The 20,728-nt window shown below is 38.9% G+C and overlaps 1 protein-coding gene across 1 annotated transcript in view; it reads right to left on the reverse strand.

Moving 5' to 3' along the window:
- Positions 1-9,200: 9,200 nt before the first annotated feature.
- The window catches only part of LOC133657400 (rab11 family-interacting protein 2), a 32,995-nt gene continuing 21,467 nt past the window's right edge, over positions 9,201-20,728 (reverse strand). The window contains exons 4-6 of the mRNA XM_062058688.1: positions 19,448-19,784; positions 18,485-18,557; positions 9,201-13,040 (exon numbers count right to left, since the gene is read on the reverse strand). Of these exons, the coding sequence (XP_061914672.1) occupies positions 12,816-13,040; positions 18,485-18,557; positions 19,448-19,784 (635 nt within the window). The 3' untranslated portion in view covers positions 9,201-12,815. The remainder of the gene's footprint in view (positions 13,041-18,484; positions 18,558-19,447; positions 19,785-20,728) is intronic.

Below are 20,728 nucleotides of genomic sequence, written 5' to 3' on the forward strand. Positions count from 1 at the left end.
CTGAGCGTCCATCTGCTCCAAACTCTCCAGTAGGTGACTTTACTTCACTGTGAAGTTGTCATTTAAAAGAGCTATATTGTAAATAGTTTGCTTTGCATTTTACATTTGTTTGCTGTGTTTTGTGTGCAAGTTTATAAATTAAAATATATCTCCTTTAAACAATATCCAGTGTTGTGGTATTTCAATGAACTAGAATCCAGTGTGCTGTGGGGCCCTATTGTAGTTGTGTTGTATCCAAAATAGCTGCAATCGTCTGTTGCCTTCTCTTAAGGTATTGATTTTTGATTTCCAAAAGCGCCTGTACATGGAGAAGAAGGAGAAACACGAGCATGTATGGATGATCCGCCTCCATCTTTGTTATGAAGCTGACTATGGCGCGTTCTTTCAGAGGTCTCTTCCTGTGTGGAGCGGGGTCTTTCTGCCGTCACTTACTCTCCGAACTCACTTTGTCAATCGATCAATCAATGTTTATTTATATAGCCCTAAATCACAAGTGTCTCAAAGGGCTGTACAAGCCACAACGACATCCTCGGTACAAAGCCCACATAAGGGCAAGGAAAACTCACCCCAGTGGGACGTCGATGTGAATGACTATGAGAAACCTTGGAGAGGACCGCATATGTGGGTAACCCCCCCCCCTCTAGGGGAGACCGAAAGCAATGGATATGGAGTGGGTCCATACTTGCCAACCCTCCCGAATTTTCCAGGAGACTCCCGAATTTCAGCGCCTCTCTCGAAAACCTCCCGGGACAAATATTCTCCCGAAAATCTCCCGATTTCCAGCCGGAACCTGAGTGACGAGTCGACAGTCTGTTTTCACGTCCGCTTTCCCACGATATAAACAGCGTGCCTGCCCAATCACATTATAACATCTATGGCTTTTAGAGTGCACAACTGCGCACACAACAAGGAGACAAAGCAGAAGAACGAGGAAGATACAGACATGGCGACGCCGACGACGAGTATGATGAAGAAATACGCTTGCAAGTTCCAAAAGTTTATCCAGGACAGTTCGAAGGGGAAGGGGTATGCTGCCTGTAAATTTTGTAGAACAGACTTCTGCATTGAACACGGTGGCCGAACGGATATACTCACTCATGAACGGTCAGCAAAGAACAAGGTGGCCGCAGTGCAGCACCTGTCCCAGCCCAGTATTATGGGCCACCTCGCTAAATGGAGACCCGAGGGTGTAACTTATGCCGAGACAAAGATGGCTATACTGATAGCTGGAAGCAACATCCCATTCTCATTTGCGGATGTCTTCAACAAATCCGTGAAGGATATGTTCCCGGATTCAGAGATCGTTCGCCAGTACGCAAATGGCAGAACGAAGGCTACTCAAATAGTTAAAGGTAAGTGTTGCTGTTTTTTAGTAAGCAGCAATCTGTGCTTCTGGCTGCAAAGCATTGCACTTTCAAGTACAACAATGAGTAGATGAGTGTTATGTGTGTATATGTGTAAATAAATGAACAGTGAAATTCAAGTATTTCTTTTATATATATATATATATATATATATATATATATATATATATATATATATATATATATATATATATATATATATATATATATATAGCTAGAATTCACTGAAAGTCAAGTATTTCTTATATATATATATATATATATACATATATATATATATATATATATATATATATATATATATATATATATATATATATATATATATATATTAATGAAACTAAACAATGGATGTCCGCTAACTTTTTGCAACTCAACGCTAAGAAAACGGAAATGCTGATTATCGGTCCTGCTAGACACCGACATCTATTTAATAATACCACCTTAACATTTGACAACCAAACAATTACACAAGGCGACTCGGTAAAGAATCTGGGTATTATCTTCGACCCAACTCTCTCGTTTGAGTCACACATTAAGAGTGTTACTAAAACGGCCTTCTTTCATCTCCGTAATATCGCTAAAATTCCTTCCATTTTGTCCACTAGCGACGCTGAGATCATTATTCATGCGTTCGTTACGTCTCGTCTCGATTACTGTAACGTATTATTTTCGGGTCTCCCTATGTCTAGCATTAAAAGATTACAGTTGGTACAAAATGCGGCTGCTAGACTTTTGACAAAAACAAGAAAGTTTGATCATATTACGCCTATACTGGCTCACTTGCACTGGCTTCCTGTGCACTTAAGATGTGACTTTGAGGTTTTACTACTTATGTATAATATACTACACGGTCTAGCTCCATCCGATCTTGCTGATTGTATTGTACCATATGTCCCGGCAACAAATCTGCGTTCAAAGAACTCCGGCTTATTAGTGATTCCCAGAGCCCAAAAAAAGTCTGCGGGCTATAGAGGGCTTTCTATTCGGGCTCCAATATGCCCTCCCGGTAACAGTTAGAGATGCTACCTCAGTAGAAGCATTTAAGTCCCATCTTAAAACTCATTTGTATACTCTAGCCTTTAAATAGACCCCCCTTTTAGACCAGTTGAACTGCCGTTTCTTTTCTTTTCTCCTCTGCTCCCATCTCCTGCGTGGAGGGGGAGTTACACAGGTCCGGTGGCCACGGATGAAGTGCTGGCTGTCCAGAGTCGGGACCCGGGGTGGACCGCCAGCCTGTGCATCGGTTGGGGACATCTCTGCGCTGCTGGCCCCACTATGGACTGGACTTTCGCTGATATGTTGGATCCACTGTGGAAAGGACTTTCACAATATTATGTCAGACCCACTCGACATCCATTGCTTTCAGTCTCCCCTAGAGGAGGGGGGGGGGGGGGGGGCTTACCCACATATGCGGTCCTCTCCAAGGTTTCTCATAGTCATTCACATCTACGTCCCACTGGGGTGAGTTTTTCCTTGCCCGTATGTGGCCGCTGTACCGAGGATGTCGCTGTGGCTTGTGCAGCCCTTTGAGACACTTGTGATTTAGGGCTATATAAATAAACATTGATTGATTGATATATATATATATATATATATATATATATACACACACAGTATATGTATATACATATATATATATATATATATATATATATATATATATATATATATATATATATATATATATATACAGTATATATATATATATATACATATACTGTATATATATATATATATATATATATATATATATATATATATATACATATACATATACATATATATATATATATATATATATATATATATATATATATATATATATACATATACATATATATATATATATATATATATATATATATATATATATATATATATATATATATATATATATATATATATATATACTGTATATGAAATACTTGACTTTTGGTGAATTCTAGCTGTAAATATACTCCTCCCCTCTTAACCACGCCCCAACCACGCTCCCCGCCCCGACCACACCCCCCGACCCCCATCTCCCGAATTCGGAGGTCTCAAGGTTGGCAAGTATAAGTGTGTCTGACATAGTATTGTAAAAGTCCCGTCCATAGTGGATCTAACATAATAGTGAGTGTCCAGTCCATAGTGGGGCCAACAGGAAACCATCCCGAGCTGAGACAGGTCAGCAGCGCAGAGATGTCCCCAACCGATGCACAGGCGAGCGGTCCACCCCGGGTCCCGACTCTGGACAGCCGGACTTCATCCAAAGCCACCGGACCTGTGTGTCCCCCCCTCCTCCACAAGAGAGAGGGGGCAGAGGAGAAAAGAAAAAAAAACGTCAGATCAACTAGTCTAAAAAGGGGGTCTATTTAAAGGCTAAAGTATACAAATGAGTTTTAAGATGGGACTTAAATGCTTCTACTGAGGTAGCATCTCTAACTGTTACCGGGAGGGCATTCCATAGTACTGGAGCCCGAATAGAAAACGCTCTATAGCCCGCAGACTTTTTTTGGGCTCTGGGAATCACTAATAATCCGGAGTTCTTTTAACGCAGATTTCTTGCCGGGACATATGGTACAATACAATCGGCAAGATAGGCTGGAGCTAGACCGTGTAGTATTTTATACATAAGTAGTAAAACCTTAAAGTCACATCTTAAGTGCACAGGAAGCCAATGCAGGTGAGCCAGTTTAGGCTTTGTAAACGATCATTGAGCCCATACAAAGCTAAGTGCCGGAGATTCAAGAATTACACGGCTGACTTACCCGTGTAAAAATGTGTCCGAGGAGGGGGACCTTAAACGCTGGTTTAGTGTGGCTGAAACGGGGTTTAGCCTAAAGAATTATTCGTTCAAGGGGTTAAACGACTTAGTGTAGACATGGCCTAAGCCTGCGCCCTGTAGAGGGGGTCCAGACTGAGGCCAAGGAAAAAAAAACTCATAGCCATAGCACACATAATCGTGTGTGTAAGAGGGAAACATCAAAGAATACAAAGGACATTAAAAGAGCAGAGCTGATGCAACCAGCCACTTCTACGCACAGTCACAACCGAAACAAAAAAACGACAAAAAAACAAAAAAATAACATATACCCTGTGGTGGCCTCTGCGGTTGTCCACGCCATCGTCTGCTAGGGTGGGGGGAGCATGGCCAGAGACAGGAGCAGACCCAACAAAGCAACCATATATTCCGATTGCACATGCTCCTTTACTTTAACCGCAGATTGTTACCTGGAAGGTGGCATGGGGTCAGTGCAAAGATGAGTAAGGAGTCAATGACTGGTGTGCTCACTGGTAAATTCCACTTTAGAAAAAACGGTTACCAAATTTTAGTCGAATATGCAAAGACATGCATTCATGTAAAATATTTTAAAAAATAGTTTATGACATTCTGACAATAACATTGCATTTACATTAGGTCAAAATATTGGTCTTTTTTTAAATTAATTTTTTTACAGTTAATTAAAATACAAACAAGTAATTTACTGCAAATATTCGATTCATGTTCTTTCGTTTATCCTAGGTCTGTTTTTTTTGGGACACCCAGACTTCTCGGTCTCAGGACATCTCTTACAGGTCCACTGGAGAAACAGAGGTGTTCCCAGGGCCAGGCCAGTTGCAAGACATAATCCCTCCAGTGTCCAAGTGTACCCCAGGTCCCCTTCCGGCTTAGGCATGCCTGGAACACCTTACCGGGAAGATGTCCAAGACGCATCTGGACAAGATTCCCACCTCAAATGGTTCCTCTGGAAATGAGGAACAGCTCCTCTCGGATGATCGGGCCCCCCACACGGTCATTTTAGTCACCCAGCCACCCTGCAAATGAGGGCATTCAATTCGGCCGTTTGTACCCGTGATTTTGCTCTTTCAGTCACTTCCCAAAACTGGTGAACATAGGTAAGGGTATGGCTTGTAGATAGTAAACATCAAGCTATTATTCCAGCCAATTGGCCCTTTTCTACCTCAATAACTTTTTCAGGAACTTTCCCACTTACTTTAAGTTACCCCCTGTGTTTCCACCAAAAACTACCCAGGTCGATTTAGTTCTTCAGGAACCTTTTGGAGTTCCTCCTAGCTATTAGTGACTTTTCAAAGCTACCCTGAATATTCTCAGGGGCGGGCTCTGCTGTCAAATGCTTATTGGTTGAACAATGTTCCTAAAACATATTTTTCAAACACACGACCGCCATTACAGAGTATGCGAGGACGACTTGTTTATTTCTTGTGTATTTCTATTACAATAAACTTGACAATGAAAAGAAGGAAGAACAAAGTATACTTTCTTGCAGTGTTTTTACTCCGCTCCAGTCTTTAAACTGCATGCATTGATTGATTGATTGCAACTTTTATTAGTAGATTGCACAGTACAGTACATATTCCGTACAATTGACCACTAAATGGTAACATCCGAATAAGTTTTTCAACTCGTTTAAGTCGGGGTCCAAGTAAATCAATTAATGGCAGTTTAATGTTATTATTTTTACAAACTTAATTTCGATACACAAAGCTACGAGAAGTGTATGGACTCTTTTAAACATACTGTAATTTACGGAGTAGTATGAAGCCGGTCTCGAAGCAACAACCTCAGGTGCTTACTATTCTGACTTTGTAGGGTAAATGTGAAATAAAGGAGGTAGTACACAAATGGCATTAATTATTAACTATTTACATTATTACATATTGTAAAAGTAGTCAGTGACACTCTATTTGTGTAGTTATTAGCCTCAACCCGTGTTAATAGAATGTCAATGCTAACAGGCTAACACTAAAGCCTATGTGTTTGTGTTGTCGGCATGAAATGTATTATTTATATATTGTTATTTAAAGCTGAAATGGACCATAAGCAACCGCCTGACCCTCATTAATTCAGCATTTACTGAGAAGACGCCTTTCTGACTGTTGGACATTGTGGACAAAAGCCTGACTTTTCATGAACAATTTGGTCCACTTTATTCTTAAGTCATATGGTTTTGTATATTATTGTTTTGTATTTCATTTACTTACTTTTTAGTAAAATAACTGTGTCCTAATATTGTCTGTTTATTTTCATGGTATGAGTGTAGAAATATGGTAAACCACTCGGAGTCAACTACCCTGAACTGTAAAATGCGGTGGAAACATAAACCACACACTTCTACAGGAACATCTAGTTCCAGGAACTACAGGTGGAAAAGGGCCTATAACTGCAGAAGCTGCACCGTTTCGCCTGTCGATATCACGCTCCCGCCTTCCCTCACTCGTTTACAAGATCCTGAGCTACTCCTCCTCTGCTCCCTAACCAATGGCTGCAATCCGCCTTAAGCCAGCTGAGAACTATGGCCTTGGTTTTGAAGGTGCCAAGTCTCCTCTCAGAAGCTTCACACTCAACTATGAACCGCCTCAGCAAGCGCTGGAGGTCACGGCTTTATGAGGCCATCTGAACCATATCATGTGCAGATAGCAGAGATGAGATCTTAAGGCTCTCAAACTGAACACCCTCAATGCCTTTTCTGTCTTTGATTGATTGATTGATTTAAACTTTTATTAGTAGATTGCACAGTTCAGTACATATTCCGTACAATTGACCACTAAATGGTAACACCCAAATAAGTTTTTCAACTTGTTTAAGTCGGGATCCACGTAAATCAATTCATGGTAATACAATTCATGTCAATAAAAAGTATGAACAGAACCAGTAAAAAAGGGCAGCCTTGGCCGCCCTAGTCCAATGTTCACAGTGAACATGCTCAACTTACTGCTGGACGAAAACTGTACCACCTGTAGCTGAGGTTTGACTAACGGTCTTGCCCTTCCCTCCAGTACTTTGTAATAAGACTTTCACAGGGAGGCTGAAAAGTGTGATCCTCTTGTAGTGCCAATACCCTCTGGTGAAGTTCCTTGAAAAGTGGGACCACGACCCCAATCCATATGTACTGGTCTCGACTTCTGTGCAATGTTTTAGAGATGGGTCATCTAAGACAGTCCTACAACATTCAGGGCCTTAAAGGCCTACTGAATCCCACTACTACCGACCACGCAGTCTGATAGTTTATATATCAATGATGAAATCTTCACATTGCAACACATGCCAATACGGCCGGGTTAACTTATAAAGTGCAATTTTAAATTTCCCGCGAAACTTTCGGTTGAAAACGTCTATGTATGATGACGTTTGCGCGTGACGTCAATGGTTGAAACGGAAGTATTCGGACACATTGTATCTCAATACAAATAGCTCTGTTTTCATCCCAAAATTCCACAGTATTCTGGACATCTGTGTTGGTGAATCTTTTCCAATTTGTTTAATGAACAATAGAGACTGCAAAGAAGTAAGCTGTAGGTGGGGTCGGTGTATTAGCGGCTGGTTGCAGCAACACAACCAGGAGGACTTTGAGGATAGCAGACGCGCTATCCGACGCTAGCCGCCGACCGCATCGATGATTGGGTGAAGTCCTTCGTTGCGCCGTCAATCGCTGGAATGCAGGTGAGCACGGGTGTTGATGAGCAGATGAGGGCTGGCGTAGGTGGAGAGATAATGTTTTTATCATAGCTCTGACGAGGTCCCGTAGCTAAGTTAGCTTCAATGGCGTCGTTAGCAACAGCATTGCTAGGCTTCGACAGGCGGCACAGCATTAACCGTGTAGTTACAGGTCCAGTGTTTGGTTCGGTGTTTCCTGATAGTAGTATTGTTGATCTTCTGTCTATCCTTCCAGTCAGGGGCTTATTTCTTTTGTTTCTATCTGCATTTAAGCACGATGCTATCACGTTAGCTCCGTAGCTAAAGTGCTTCACCGATGTAAAAGTCACTGTGAATGTCCATTTCGCGTTCTCAACTCTCATTTTCAAGAGGATATAGTATCCGAGGTGGTTTAAAATACAAACCCGTGATCCACAATAGAAAAAGGAGAGAGTGTGGAATCCAATGAGCCCTTGTACCTAAGTTACAGCCAGAGCGAAAAAAAGATACGTCCTGCACTGCACTCTAGTCCTTCACTCTCACGTTCCTCATCCACGAATCTTTCGTCCTGGCTCAAATTAATGGGGTAATCGTTGCTTTCTCGGTCCGAATCGCTCTCGCTGCTGGTGTAAACAATGGGGAAATGTGAGGAGCCTTTCAACCTGTGACGTCACGCTACTTCCGGTACAGGCAAGGCTTTTTTTTATCAGCGACCAAAAGTTGCGAACTTTATCGTCAATGTTCTCTACTAAATCCTTTCAACAAAAATATGGCAATATCGCGAAATGATCAAGTATGACACATAGAATGGATCTGCTATCCCGTTTAAATAAAATAAAATCATTTCAGTAGGCCTTTAAGGAATTAAGGGATACATTCGTCTTGCCACTGAGGAGATAATTAGACCACTTCAGCAATGTCAGCCACAGTGATGGACACATCTGCGGTTGTATCCTCAGAATCTGCATCTCCTAAAGAAAGTGTGTCAATGGGGTTGAGAAGGGTTTTAAAGTATTGTTCAAACATGATCAGGATGTTATGGCCAAACCGTGGTTAGCACAGAAGTCTGATAACATAACACCGCACGGGTTTAGTTCGGATAGGCTGTTCCCCTCAATCGTGCCCGGCAAGGTCCTACCGTTGTTGCCAACATGGGCATAAAAGTCTCCCAGTAGAACTACATAATCTTCAGTGGGGATGCTCTCCAGCAACCACAAGATAGACTCCAAGAAGGCTGTGTAGTCTGAACTTACATTTAGTCCAAATGCACTGAGAACAGTCAGGACCCGCTCCTGACAATTGGAATCACAATTAATAAAAATTCAAAAGTGTGATGAATCGAATTTTAAAAATTAACAGTTTGACAGGAATTACATTAAAAAAAGAGCAGTGAGTCAGCAGAATTTTGAGTGAGTTTATTCAGAAGGGCAATACAGTCTTGATTGTGCCTTTCAAGCTATATTCAAATTACCCTTGGAATTCAATTACAACATGATTACTAACAAGTTATTTGCATTCGTTTAATCATCAAACACATGTAAGCATTATTTAGTTTGAGTGTTTTTATTGGCACTTGACGTACAGTCATCATGTCTGAATTATACCTTAAACATAATCAAATCCTTCTTGCACGAAAGTCAATACAACCTTGCTCCCAAATATTCTGGTTTAAAAACCTCAAACTGGCCACGGAAGGCAAATATTAATGTAATATAAGTCAGTTAACCTCCAACCTTTCAAGAAGGAACACTTACTAGTACTTACTTGAGAAAATTATTGGGAAATATGACGGTGAATAGTATAAAATTGTTGATGATAAACATGCAGATGTGATGACAGCATACTGATTAAATAGTTGGTCATTTACACTTCAAGGCATGTAAATGAACTAAACGGAAGACCTTAAATACATTCATAAGAACCCTTAAGTACCATTTGATGAACTCATCTAATTATGTGCGTAACTGTAATGGTTTGTCAACGACGGTCATATTTCATTCTAGAACTGTTATGCATTATAAACATTGTTAAGCGATGCAGCGCAAGAATACGGCAAGAAAATAATTATGGGAATAATCAGTAGCTTTACATTACCTTTTGGGATATATTCACACACAATGATTCCACACAGCAATCAGACAGACGGCCATAACCATATTTTGTAGGGAATATTACCTTCAAGCGTATTCAGTGCTTTGCATATTCAAACAGCAGCATTGACTGAATGATAAACATTATGCAAAGAGGCAGCAAAGAAGTATAATGAGGATAGTCACTTCCCTTTCACTTTTGTGCTTGAAAAATGATTTGAAAATGCTTTTCGTTTTAGATTTACATGTTGCTGTCAGACAACTACCAAAGAACCAAATTATATGACAACATAATGCAAATGTTGCAATGAAGCTAAAAGACAACACAAAAAGCACAGTTAAATTCCACAAATCACTCATCTTTTTTGTGTTTGTGTGAATTAAATCTCCTTAGGGTGGAAATATGTTAAATGCATCTCATCTTTAATGTTACTAGTTCATCATTTTAGTAAGATATGCTCCACTCTGCAGGCACCTGGTGGGAATGAGCATAAATTATATGGTGTTTTATATCACGCTGATAGAACTCTATTGATTTATTAGGTTTACAAGATCATATTTGGCTGTGAAAGCGCCCTAGTTGGAGAACAATGTCAGTTCCTGAGTAGCAAGTTTCCCTCTTCAATTCTATAATAAAAATGTGCACTTGTAAATCGCCAAAGAAAATATTTTCAAATATTTTCAAGCCCAACAACACAGATAGACTATTATTTCAACGAGTGTTTGATTATAATCATACCTGTCAACATTTGCACTTGAAAATAAGGATTATTTCTGAAAAAAGACAAATTCGGATCTTTTTCCACCATCATTTCCATTAGAATCTACTTCTTCCTGTCTACTGCTGGCCGATGTGTTGCACTATTTCCCTCTTACATTGCTGCTCTACCTTTTTTTTTTTTAAATAAAAATTTACAAGAAACGACATAGGTGAACATTTTGAGGGTAGACAAGGATGGTTACAAACCAACATAAGTTCCTTTTAACCAGCTACCAAATACACTTTCAAAAGCAGTTGGTCAAGAATGTAACGCCAGTAAGGTCACACTTAAGCACATGTTAGAAGGCAATCAGTGATAAGATTTCCAGAAAGGAAAAACTGATTTTTATCTACATAACTAGTACAGTATTCATGCAAAAATGGACTAATCTACTCACAAAATGTTCCTTCATTACACCTGGAGTATAAACATGCCACATAGCTGTAAGCGTCTTCTTTGCCTGTCCAAAAGTTGTGGAGGTAAAAAAACAAATTTATTAGATTAAATTATTTCTTTGGAACTGTGACATAACAGAAAGGCAAGGAAGGGTCAATGACCTTGTTGGTTTGACATCTTTACACATGAAACAATCTTGGATTCCAACCAAAATACATTCTCGAGAAAAAAGTTTGGCTTTAGGTACAAAACCACGTAACTTCTGGCAAAATAACTACTTAATGGCAGCAAGGGTAATTAATCAAGTGATTTCCCTGATCATTTTGTATCATAAAAGGTCAAAGTGGTTGAACAAGAATCAGGAATGATGATACCATTTACAGCAGAGGGTTAATAAACTGCTCATACGTAACTTTGGATGTAAGACAGTCACAATAGGAATAACACAGGCTTTAACACTGTAGGATGCAGCTGCTTTCTCTCAAAATAATAAAAAGTAAACCTAAAGATAACTTTTCAACACATAGCACAGGTGATTTAAGAAAATATGGTAAGTTAACTGTTTTGTTAATGTCAGTACCAGCAGTGTGATTCAACAGCTGCCTTTTGCACCTCACTCACATCAAGATGAGATGACATCACAAAGTCAAACAAGTTCATAGTAATAATTTAGTGTTAACAGACTATGTAGGAAATCCATGATTAAATAATTGATTTGCTTTGGACTCTTCTAAAGAGACACAGAGAAAGAAAAGTGCTGTCACATACTGTACTACAGTACTTTCCAAAAAAAAGAAGCATTTAAACGCAAAAAGATTCATTATGTATATTGCCATATCGCTTCTTATAGCAGGCATTTTGTACCAGTGTTAAAACAGCAGTGTCATTGACAAGGTCAGGGTGTGCAGATACAGTAGCATCCCAGCTTAGCAATATATACAATTAGTATTCAAATGTAACAGAGCAGTGTCAGCATCTAGTAAGTAAAGTAAAAGGTAAACTATGGTAGGTAACATGAATACAATCACATCAGTAAGTTGCACTGAATTGGAGATGAACGCTGGTAAAAATTGAACAAACTGTATATTCATCAGAATAATGAAAATGGTGAGATGAACTCAAAAACATGCTAAAAAAGAAAACAAGTTTACCAGCATAATATAAAGCAAGATGCATAAAAGATGATTATTGCACTTCATATAAGTAAAATCATTCTCCACAAAAAAAGAGATAATGGTCGTGAATGATAGTCTTCACACTTAAAAGTAAACAACCCTGGAATTAAGGCTAGGAATGTTAAAATTGTTCATTTAAAATAAGCAAAAAATACGAGGAAGCAACTCGGGAGTAAACGGTTACTGTCTGGACTACATGTGGTGGATTTAAGACGTGCGCTTCAGCGTAAACGCAAGTGTTACATACTCATTTATCACAATCACCTTTTAATAAACGATATGAATTTGTTTATACAGCATCTAGTAAACACAAATTTGGCTTTTTTCATACTTGAAGAGATTCTGGGAAAATGATAGAGGCTACGTGTGCAACAAGTGCAAACAACAAAACTTAATTGGAGCCATGTGTTATGTGTTCAATTAAATCATTATAAGTATCGCAAATGCATATAGCATTGGTAGCTTTAAACAATTTATAACTGGAAATATCTGATTTGAAGAAGGAACCATGACCACAGTATAATAGTTTCATTTAAGTTAATCAAGCCTAATTCACCATATGATGCACAACCAACTGCCAAAGTCTATTGCCTGTGTCGCTCCTTCATCTACTTCTTACCCAGTTTACCAGCCTTTTTCTTGGGTTCATAGGGTGTTCGCAGTATGCTTGGCGTCTCCTCCATGACACGTACCAGCAGGTCATCTATGTAATCTTCCAGCTCCCTGATATGGGCATCTTTCTTTTTTACCACTTCTTTATGCTTGATAAGTTCCTGCACCACTTCCTCAAAAGACATGTTTCTATAGGGTGCCATATTTCCTTGTGTTGTTGCCTGGAAAGAGGTGAAAACACACAAAATGCTTAATTTCACCTAAAAGGTGTGTCATCTGTTCTGCTTCATGCATAGATACATTGATTAACATATCTTTAGGGCATGAGACTACCTTTTAAGTGCTGGACAAATTTAATCGACCACAGTGAGGTGACAAATTGTGTTGAGTGTTGCTAATAAAAGGCCAGTTGGAACACATTAAGATAGTAGACCTAGAAGTGACATGTCAATGAATTGTACGGATGGAAACCCTGACCTGCAGTGACTCTTACTGCAGTAGTTCAGCTCCAATTTAGTGATAGTCTGAATGAGAGTGGTTGTTTGTCTAGAGCCCTGTGATTGCCTGGTGACCAGTTCAGAGTGTAGTGGACTGTAACTGTGAAATGTAAATAAAAACTCCTTTCCTCTACTCACTTGGCCACAAAACTATATTGTACTTTTTTAACAATTTTGCAAAACCATCAGCTTTAACAACATCATTTGTTGGCTCACACATTTTCTTGGTGGATTACCCTCTTTGTTCAAATGAGAACATTCTATTTCACCGGCATGGACATTCTATGCAAGGATCTTATTGCATGAGAACCACAGTAGCTGTAATCGTTTTTAATGAGGGAGCACTTTATCACCTTAATGCTGAATATCCTCCCCTAAATCGATAGCGTGGCAAATGGTTGACTGTTTAAAATACCACAGTTATCATCCTGCACTCCCATGCCTCGACTACTGAGTACAGACAATGCAGAAGGGCACTGTGTTGAACTGTTCACCAGGTGCCTTATCACTTTTAGGAGCACAAAGGCTACTGAGGAGTGGGCGGGTGCAGGGGAAAAGTAACGATACTGACTTGGAAAGAAACAAAAATGCAATTAAAATACCACACTTGGCCATTTAAAACAATGACATTATGTTTAAAAAGTGTGACATCATCAGGCCAATTAAGCAAACATTCAGAGTCAATAACGCTAACATTAAGGTTTCATGCATTTAAAACTCTGACATTACTATGACGCACCAGGTAAATCTTTCACTTGACTCCTTTTTAGTGTGCGACTTGTGCTGCTGATCTAAATAGCACAATGGACAAATATGTGTCTATTCCAGTGGTTCTTAACCTGGGTTCGATCGAAACCTAGGGCTTCGGTGAGTCGGGCTCAGGGGTTCGGCGGAGGTCAAAACACACCAGACTCATCGTGTAAATAAAAGCTTCTCCCTATCGGCGTATTACGGATACGGCAACAGCAGAAGTCACACTGATTTGCAGGTGTGTAATTTGTTGTGAGTTTATGCACTGTGTTGGTTTTGTTCTTTGAACAAGGTGATGTTCATGCACGGTTCATTTTGTGCACCAGTAAAAAAAACATGGTAACCCTTTAGTATGGGGAACATATTCACCATTAATTAGTTTCTAATTAACATGCAAATTAGTAACATATTGGCTCTTAACTAGTCATTATTAAGTACTTATTAGTGCTTTATTCGGCATAGCCTTATTATAACCCTAACCCTCTAACCCTGGCCCTAACCCCCTAACCCTAACCAAATAACTCTAAATTAAGTCTTTGTTACTTACAATTTGTTCCCCTAGTGTCCAAAAAACTCTAAATTAAGTCTTTGTTACTTAGAATATGTTCCCCATACTAAAGTGTTACCAAAAACATATAACTTTGTCTTGAATTTGAAAAAAAAACATCATTTTATTTTTCACTAAAGAAGGTGAATGCGCATATGAAACTGGTGGGGTTCGGTACCTCCAACAAGGTTAAGAACCACTGGTCTATTCACTTTATCAAGGGATGCAAAGATAAATACTGACAGTTGTATGGAGTTGGGTTTGATTGAAAGCAGCTGTGAATAACTATTGACGATCTAAATTTATATACAAACCTTGTATATGGACGTTTCATTCTTATGTCACTAAATGAAGTATGATTAAGGATGTTACATTGAGATGTTTTTCTCATTCACTAAAATATATTATTGAGGCAGACTCACTAAAGTACTTATGTTATCTACAGCTCGCTTAATGTTGTGTTCTCATTACTGACTAACAAAACATACACCAATTGTTTTAATCTACAAAACCCAAAACCAGTGAGGTTGGCACGTTGTGTAAATTGTAAAAAAAAACAGAATACAATGATTTGCAAATACTTTTCAACCTATGTTCAATTGAATAGACTGCAAAGACAAGATACTTAACGTTGGAATTGGAAAACGTTATTTTTTGCAAATCTTAGCTCATTTGGAATTTGATGCCGGCAACATGTTTCAAAAAAGCTGGCACAAGTAGCAAAAAAGACTGAGAAAGTTGAGGAATGCTCATCAAACACTTATTTGGAAAATCCCACAGGTGAACAGGCTAATTGGGATCAGGTGGGTGCCATGATTGGATATAAAAGCAGCTTCCACGAAATGCTCAGTCATTCACCAACAAGGATGGGGCGAGGGTCACCACTTTGTGAACAAATAAGTGAGCAAATTGTCGAACAGTTTAAGAACAACATTTGTCAACGAGCTACCGCAAGGATTTTAGGGATTTCATCATTAACGGTCCGTAACATCATCAAAAGGTTCAGAGAATCTGGAGAAATCACTGCACGTAAACAGCAAGGCTGAAAACCAACATTGAATGCCTGTGACCTTCCATCCCTAAGGCGGTACTGCATCAAAAACCGACATCTGTGTATAAAGGATATCACCACATGGGCTCAGGAACACTTCAGAAAACCACTGTCAGTAACTACAGTTTGTCGCTACATCTGTAAGTGCAAGTTAATACTCTGTTCTGTGGTCTGACGAGTCCACATTTCAAATTGTTTTTTGGAAACTGTGGACGTCGTGTTCTCCGGAACAAAGAGGAAAAGAACCATCCAGATTGTTAAAGGCGCAGAGTTCAAAAGCCAGCATCTCTGATGGTATGGGGGTGTATTAGTGCCTATGGCATGGGTAACTTACACATCTGTGAAGGCACCATTAATGCTGAAAGGTAAATACAGGTTTTGGAGCAACATATGTTGCCATCCAAGCAACGTTATCATGGACGTTGCTTGGATGACAACATCCAAGCAGCAGGGGCTGCTTATTTCAGCAAGACAATGCCAAGCCACGTGTAACAACAGCGTGGCTTCATAGTAAAAGAGTGCGGGTACTAGACTGGCCTGCCTGTAGTCCAGACCTGTGAAGCCTAAAATACCACAATAGAGACCCCGGAATGTTGAACAACTTAAGCTGTACATCAAGCAAGAATGGGAAAGAATTCCACCTGAAAAACTTAAAAAATTGGTCTCCTCAGTTCCCAAACATTTACTGAGTGTTGTTAAAAGGAAAGGCTGTAACACAGTGGTAAAAATGCCCCTGTGCCAACTTTTTTGCAATCTGTTGCTGCCATTAAGTTCTAAGTTAATGAAAAAACATGTGTTTTTCAGTTCGAATATTAAATATATTGTCTTTGCAGTGTGTTCAATTGAATATAAGTTGAAAAGGATTTGCAAATCATTGTATTCTGTTTTTATTTACAAATTACACAACGTGCCAACTTCACTGGTTTTGGGTTTTGTATTTAAATTCCATTGTGAATACAAAAAGATGTTGGTATAAAATGTGTGTTTGATAATTGTCTACCGACACGTAACAAAATAATCTTCTTTGAGAACATTCTGACACACCAGGTCGGTTTTTATTGTATAATATGCTTTAAAAATGCACTTCATCCTATGCATCTTTAATTTGTATTCTTATTGGTGCTCTTTGACCTCCCCGGAAGGCTACTCTTTACTGCAGGCACTGTCTTTTGTTAAATGTGTGAATGAGCACAACTACCTGTGCAAATATTCCATATTATAATGTGTACACCTGGGGCTTATAGACTTGTGCGGCCAATATATCTACAAAATAAAATCTGTCCAAAAATTAAGTGGGTCCGCTTTATAGTTAGAAAATGATGGTAAATGCAAACGAGTACTGCTTTCATATGCATAATCTACAGTAGGTATGATAATCCTACAGTATCTTTCAAATGTAGAACACAATCTATGTATGGTGTTAACGTGTGTTTTGAAAAGCTGGTTTCAAGCAATATTTTTTGTGAGCACGTAGACATACTGAATGACAAATCTTTTCAGGCGCTTACAGGTAAATTAAATAAAGCTCAGGCTTCATTAACACTGTTTCAATGTTTACATTTCAGCTAGTAATTTTAATAGGAGGCAATCAGTAATAATACTATTGTTATTATGATGTTGAATGATAATGATAATAATAATGTTGAATCAATTAAGCAACATTTTTAAAACGTTTTTGTCTTTTGTAAGATTCTAGTCTTGTTGACTGTCAATTTCTGTAAGCTTTGAGACTTGATTAAGATCATTTAAACAGATAAGAAGTATTAAGATTGAAATGTTAAAAATATAATAAATTCCTATGGCATCTAGTACAAATGGTAAAAATATAGATTTATTTTTTAATGGGTATAATAATTATAAAGTGGGTCCTTGCAAAATTCCCCGTTCCCAAAAAGTTTAGGAACCCCTGCATTAGGTAATAGAGTTCGGGTTCACATTTGTTGGACTAAGCGTACATACTCAATCTCTCACATTGAAATGAGCATCAGTGGTTGGTGGTAAAGCTTTGACCATGAACTGACATGATGACTATTCCTCTTCAATCACAGGTAAGGAAAGATAAGGAATAAACTTCTCGAGTTGCATCATTACTGTTTCTAATGAGCTAAACTTTGAGAATTTGAAAGCTCAATCCTGTGCACTAACGCCCCTACCCCCCCCCACCCCACACTCTTGCATGTGGTTAATTAGGTCCTTGAAGAGGAGGAAATGGGAGCTGCCATTTCTGCAAGCCATTGCACCATGTGCACGGGCACATGTGTGGATAATGACAGACCTCAACACCCTCGAAGAAAGGTGACGAAAGCCATTATCAGCATTCACTTTCTCATTTAGGCATCTCTTGAGCTACTACTGTGCTATAAATACCAATTTTTTGTGTTATAGATGACAACATTTTATATAATTCATATGATTAAGTAGAAGGAATATTATAGCATGTGAAAATAGTAATATTTAAAAAAAGATAAACTATTTTTCTATAGATTTTCTCAACCAAAACTTCCAAGTACAAAACATAGCAAAATAACAAACCTTATGACAATTTAACACTGCTTCAAATTCAGATCAGACATGATGACCAAAGTGTGCAGCTGCTAATTAGTGGAATAACACATTTGAATTTTTAGGACTAGGCCACATGGATCATTGTCACCAGCTGCTGCGTCAAATGAGACATGTTCTCAATTACAACGCTTCAGCATTATAGAGTGGAAGTCCCTTCTTCCATTTTAATTTATTATTACAGTGACACCATGCAATACAATAAATAACCTGAGGAATTATGTAGTTTGACATGCCAAGTTCTGCTCCCTGTCTCACATTTTTCATGCCGTCGATGTTGCTGCTCCTTTGGCCTGGGGTTGTGACTTCATTTCCAACTGCCTTTTTGTCACTGCAAAGTAAACAAACAGAAGGACATATCGATAAGTTATGCATATAACTATCAGGTACATAACAAGCATGTTTAAATATATGAAAGGAATAGGGCAGATGTGCATGAATATTACACTTCAGTTGTGATTATGTTCGAAATGCATATAATTACGGATATTAAACCACTTCTATGTATCAATGCACCCCATTACAACTGACCAATGAGCTACTGGATAACAAAGGCTGCAGTAAAGATGATGGACTTGTGCCTATAAAGATAAGTGGTTAATTGGGTGGTCTATCACTGCAGAGGATCGCATTATGATTGCTCAGAGGGTTCTGTTATCAAGCTAAAGCTCTCTAAAGAGCCACTAATGACACCTTCTTTTCTGATAAAGCACTATATAACTGCAGAGCTACACTACTCTTTAGGGAAGGTAGGGACACAACAGGCACAATGAAAACAGCAATAACTGGCAGAATGAAAGATGTATGAAAAATGTATTTACTGCATATAAAATTATTTTAATATGATCAACACAATATTAGACACCGGTTGAACTTAAGTATAAAATGTCATTTTACATCGGCTGAGCCTACTGTATTTGTTAGAGTTAATTAAAAGTTGCCGGTAGAAAATGGATGAATGAATGACTTGAAATACCAGTTATAACAGGTGTAATGTACAATTCGTCATACACATTTATCAATGATGTAAAGGCTGGCTGGTCACCGTGCTCTTGAGGGAGGAATTACAGACAACAATTGTTCCAGTGTATAATATAACTACTCCGACTTTATGCTGAAACAGGCCATGCCACCGGAATTAATTAAGCATTTAAGGAAATTGACAATTTTACATAAATCATAAGTGGTCTTTTAAACTACTAACCAAAACGCTTCATGTACCTTGTTTTGTAGGTGGAGCTGAAAGGGTTAGTGTACACTTGTGAATTGCCACTAAAAGGGTTGGGGTCTCCAGAGCTGCCAGAGCGACCCCCATTGCTAGTCTTGCGGCCGTCCTTCTTTCCAGTCATGCGTTCTAGTAGGCTGACCTTCTCCTTTTTCTCTTTCCGCTCAGCCCGGTCCCACAGCTGCCCTTGCTCCCCCTCAAAAGGGTTGCGGTTGCGTGGGAGCGTGGCATACTTCTGTGGCAGGGTGTCACTGATATCAGTGAAAGGGTCACCGTGTGCCTCGTTGTCTTCGAGGCCTGGTACCTCGCTCTGGGAACGCCTGTGAGGACCAGCTGTATGTGGAACCAAGAAGCAATGGAATTACATCACTCATCAATGTTTGAATTCCTAGAGTTGATTATCATGTCATTTGTATTGTTACAACTTTTTAATGGTCAATAAAAACATGAATATATAATTTTTTTTACAAGTCATTCTGATATTGGTCAAACTTAGTGCTGTCCTACGATCTTTTAAATTTCTGCAACATAACGACATTCTGTAGCATTTTTTGTGTGTGACCTTTGTAAATCCCAAACCATCGCTGGTGAGGAATGTGGTATCTAAATGGAAATACAACACTTTTATAAACACAGGCGAAGTAAGGACAAGGCTTGATGCTGCTGGCCTTGTTCACATTAGAACTGATTTATTGGCCTTAGTATACCTGTACATTGATAGTGCTGCCAATAACAACTGATTTTCAAACAGCTAATCTTTCCAATAGTCGACTAATCTAAACAACCCGGAAAAAAAAAATCAATCAGTGTGTCCACTCTGCTTAATAATGAATTGCAGCTTCTTGCGCACGATATATACCAAAATTATTACTTTGGTATAAATGCTGGCCTTGTCACCGTGCTCTTGAGGGATTAATTGTATTAACATTAATTAATTGTAATGCAACCATTTTTATAACAGCTTACAAAAGCTCTTCCTTTGCCTGCTGACATATATGATAACTTATTATTGTAGTGTTTATGTAGTTGTTGTATTATTAAGTTAAAAAGTTAAAGTACCAATGATTCTCACACACACACTAGGTGTGGCGAAATTATTCTCTGCATTTGACCCATCACCCTTGATCACCCCCTAGGAGGTGAGGGGAACAGTGGGCAGCAGCGTAGGCCGCGCCTTGGAAGGTTAGAGTGTCCGCCCTGAGATAGGTAGGTTGTGAGTTCAAACCCCGGCCGAGTCATACCAAAGACTATAAAAATGGGACCCATTACCTCCCTGC

The sequence above is a fragment of the Entelurus aequoreus genome, linkage group LG09 (assembly GCF_033978785.1).
Source record: "Entelurus aequoreus isolate RoL-2023_Sb linkage group LG09, RoL_Eaeq_v1.1, whole genome shotgun sequence".
Classification (NCBI taxonomy): Eukaryota; Metazoa; Chordata; class Actinopteri; order Syngnathiformes; family Syngnathidae; genus Entelurus; species Entelurus aequoreus.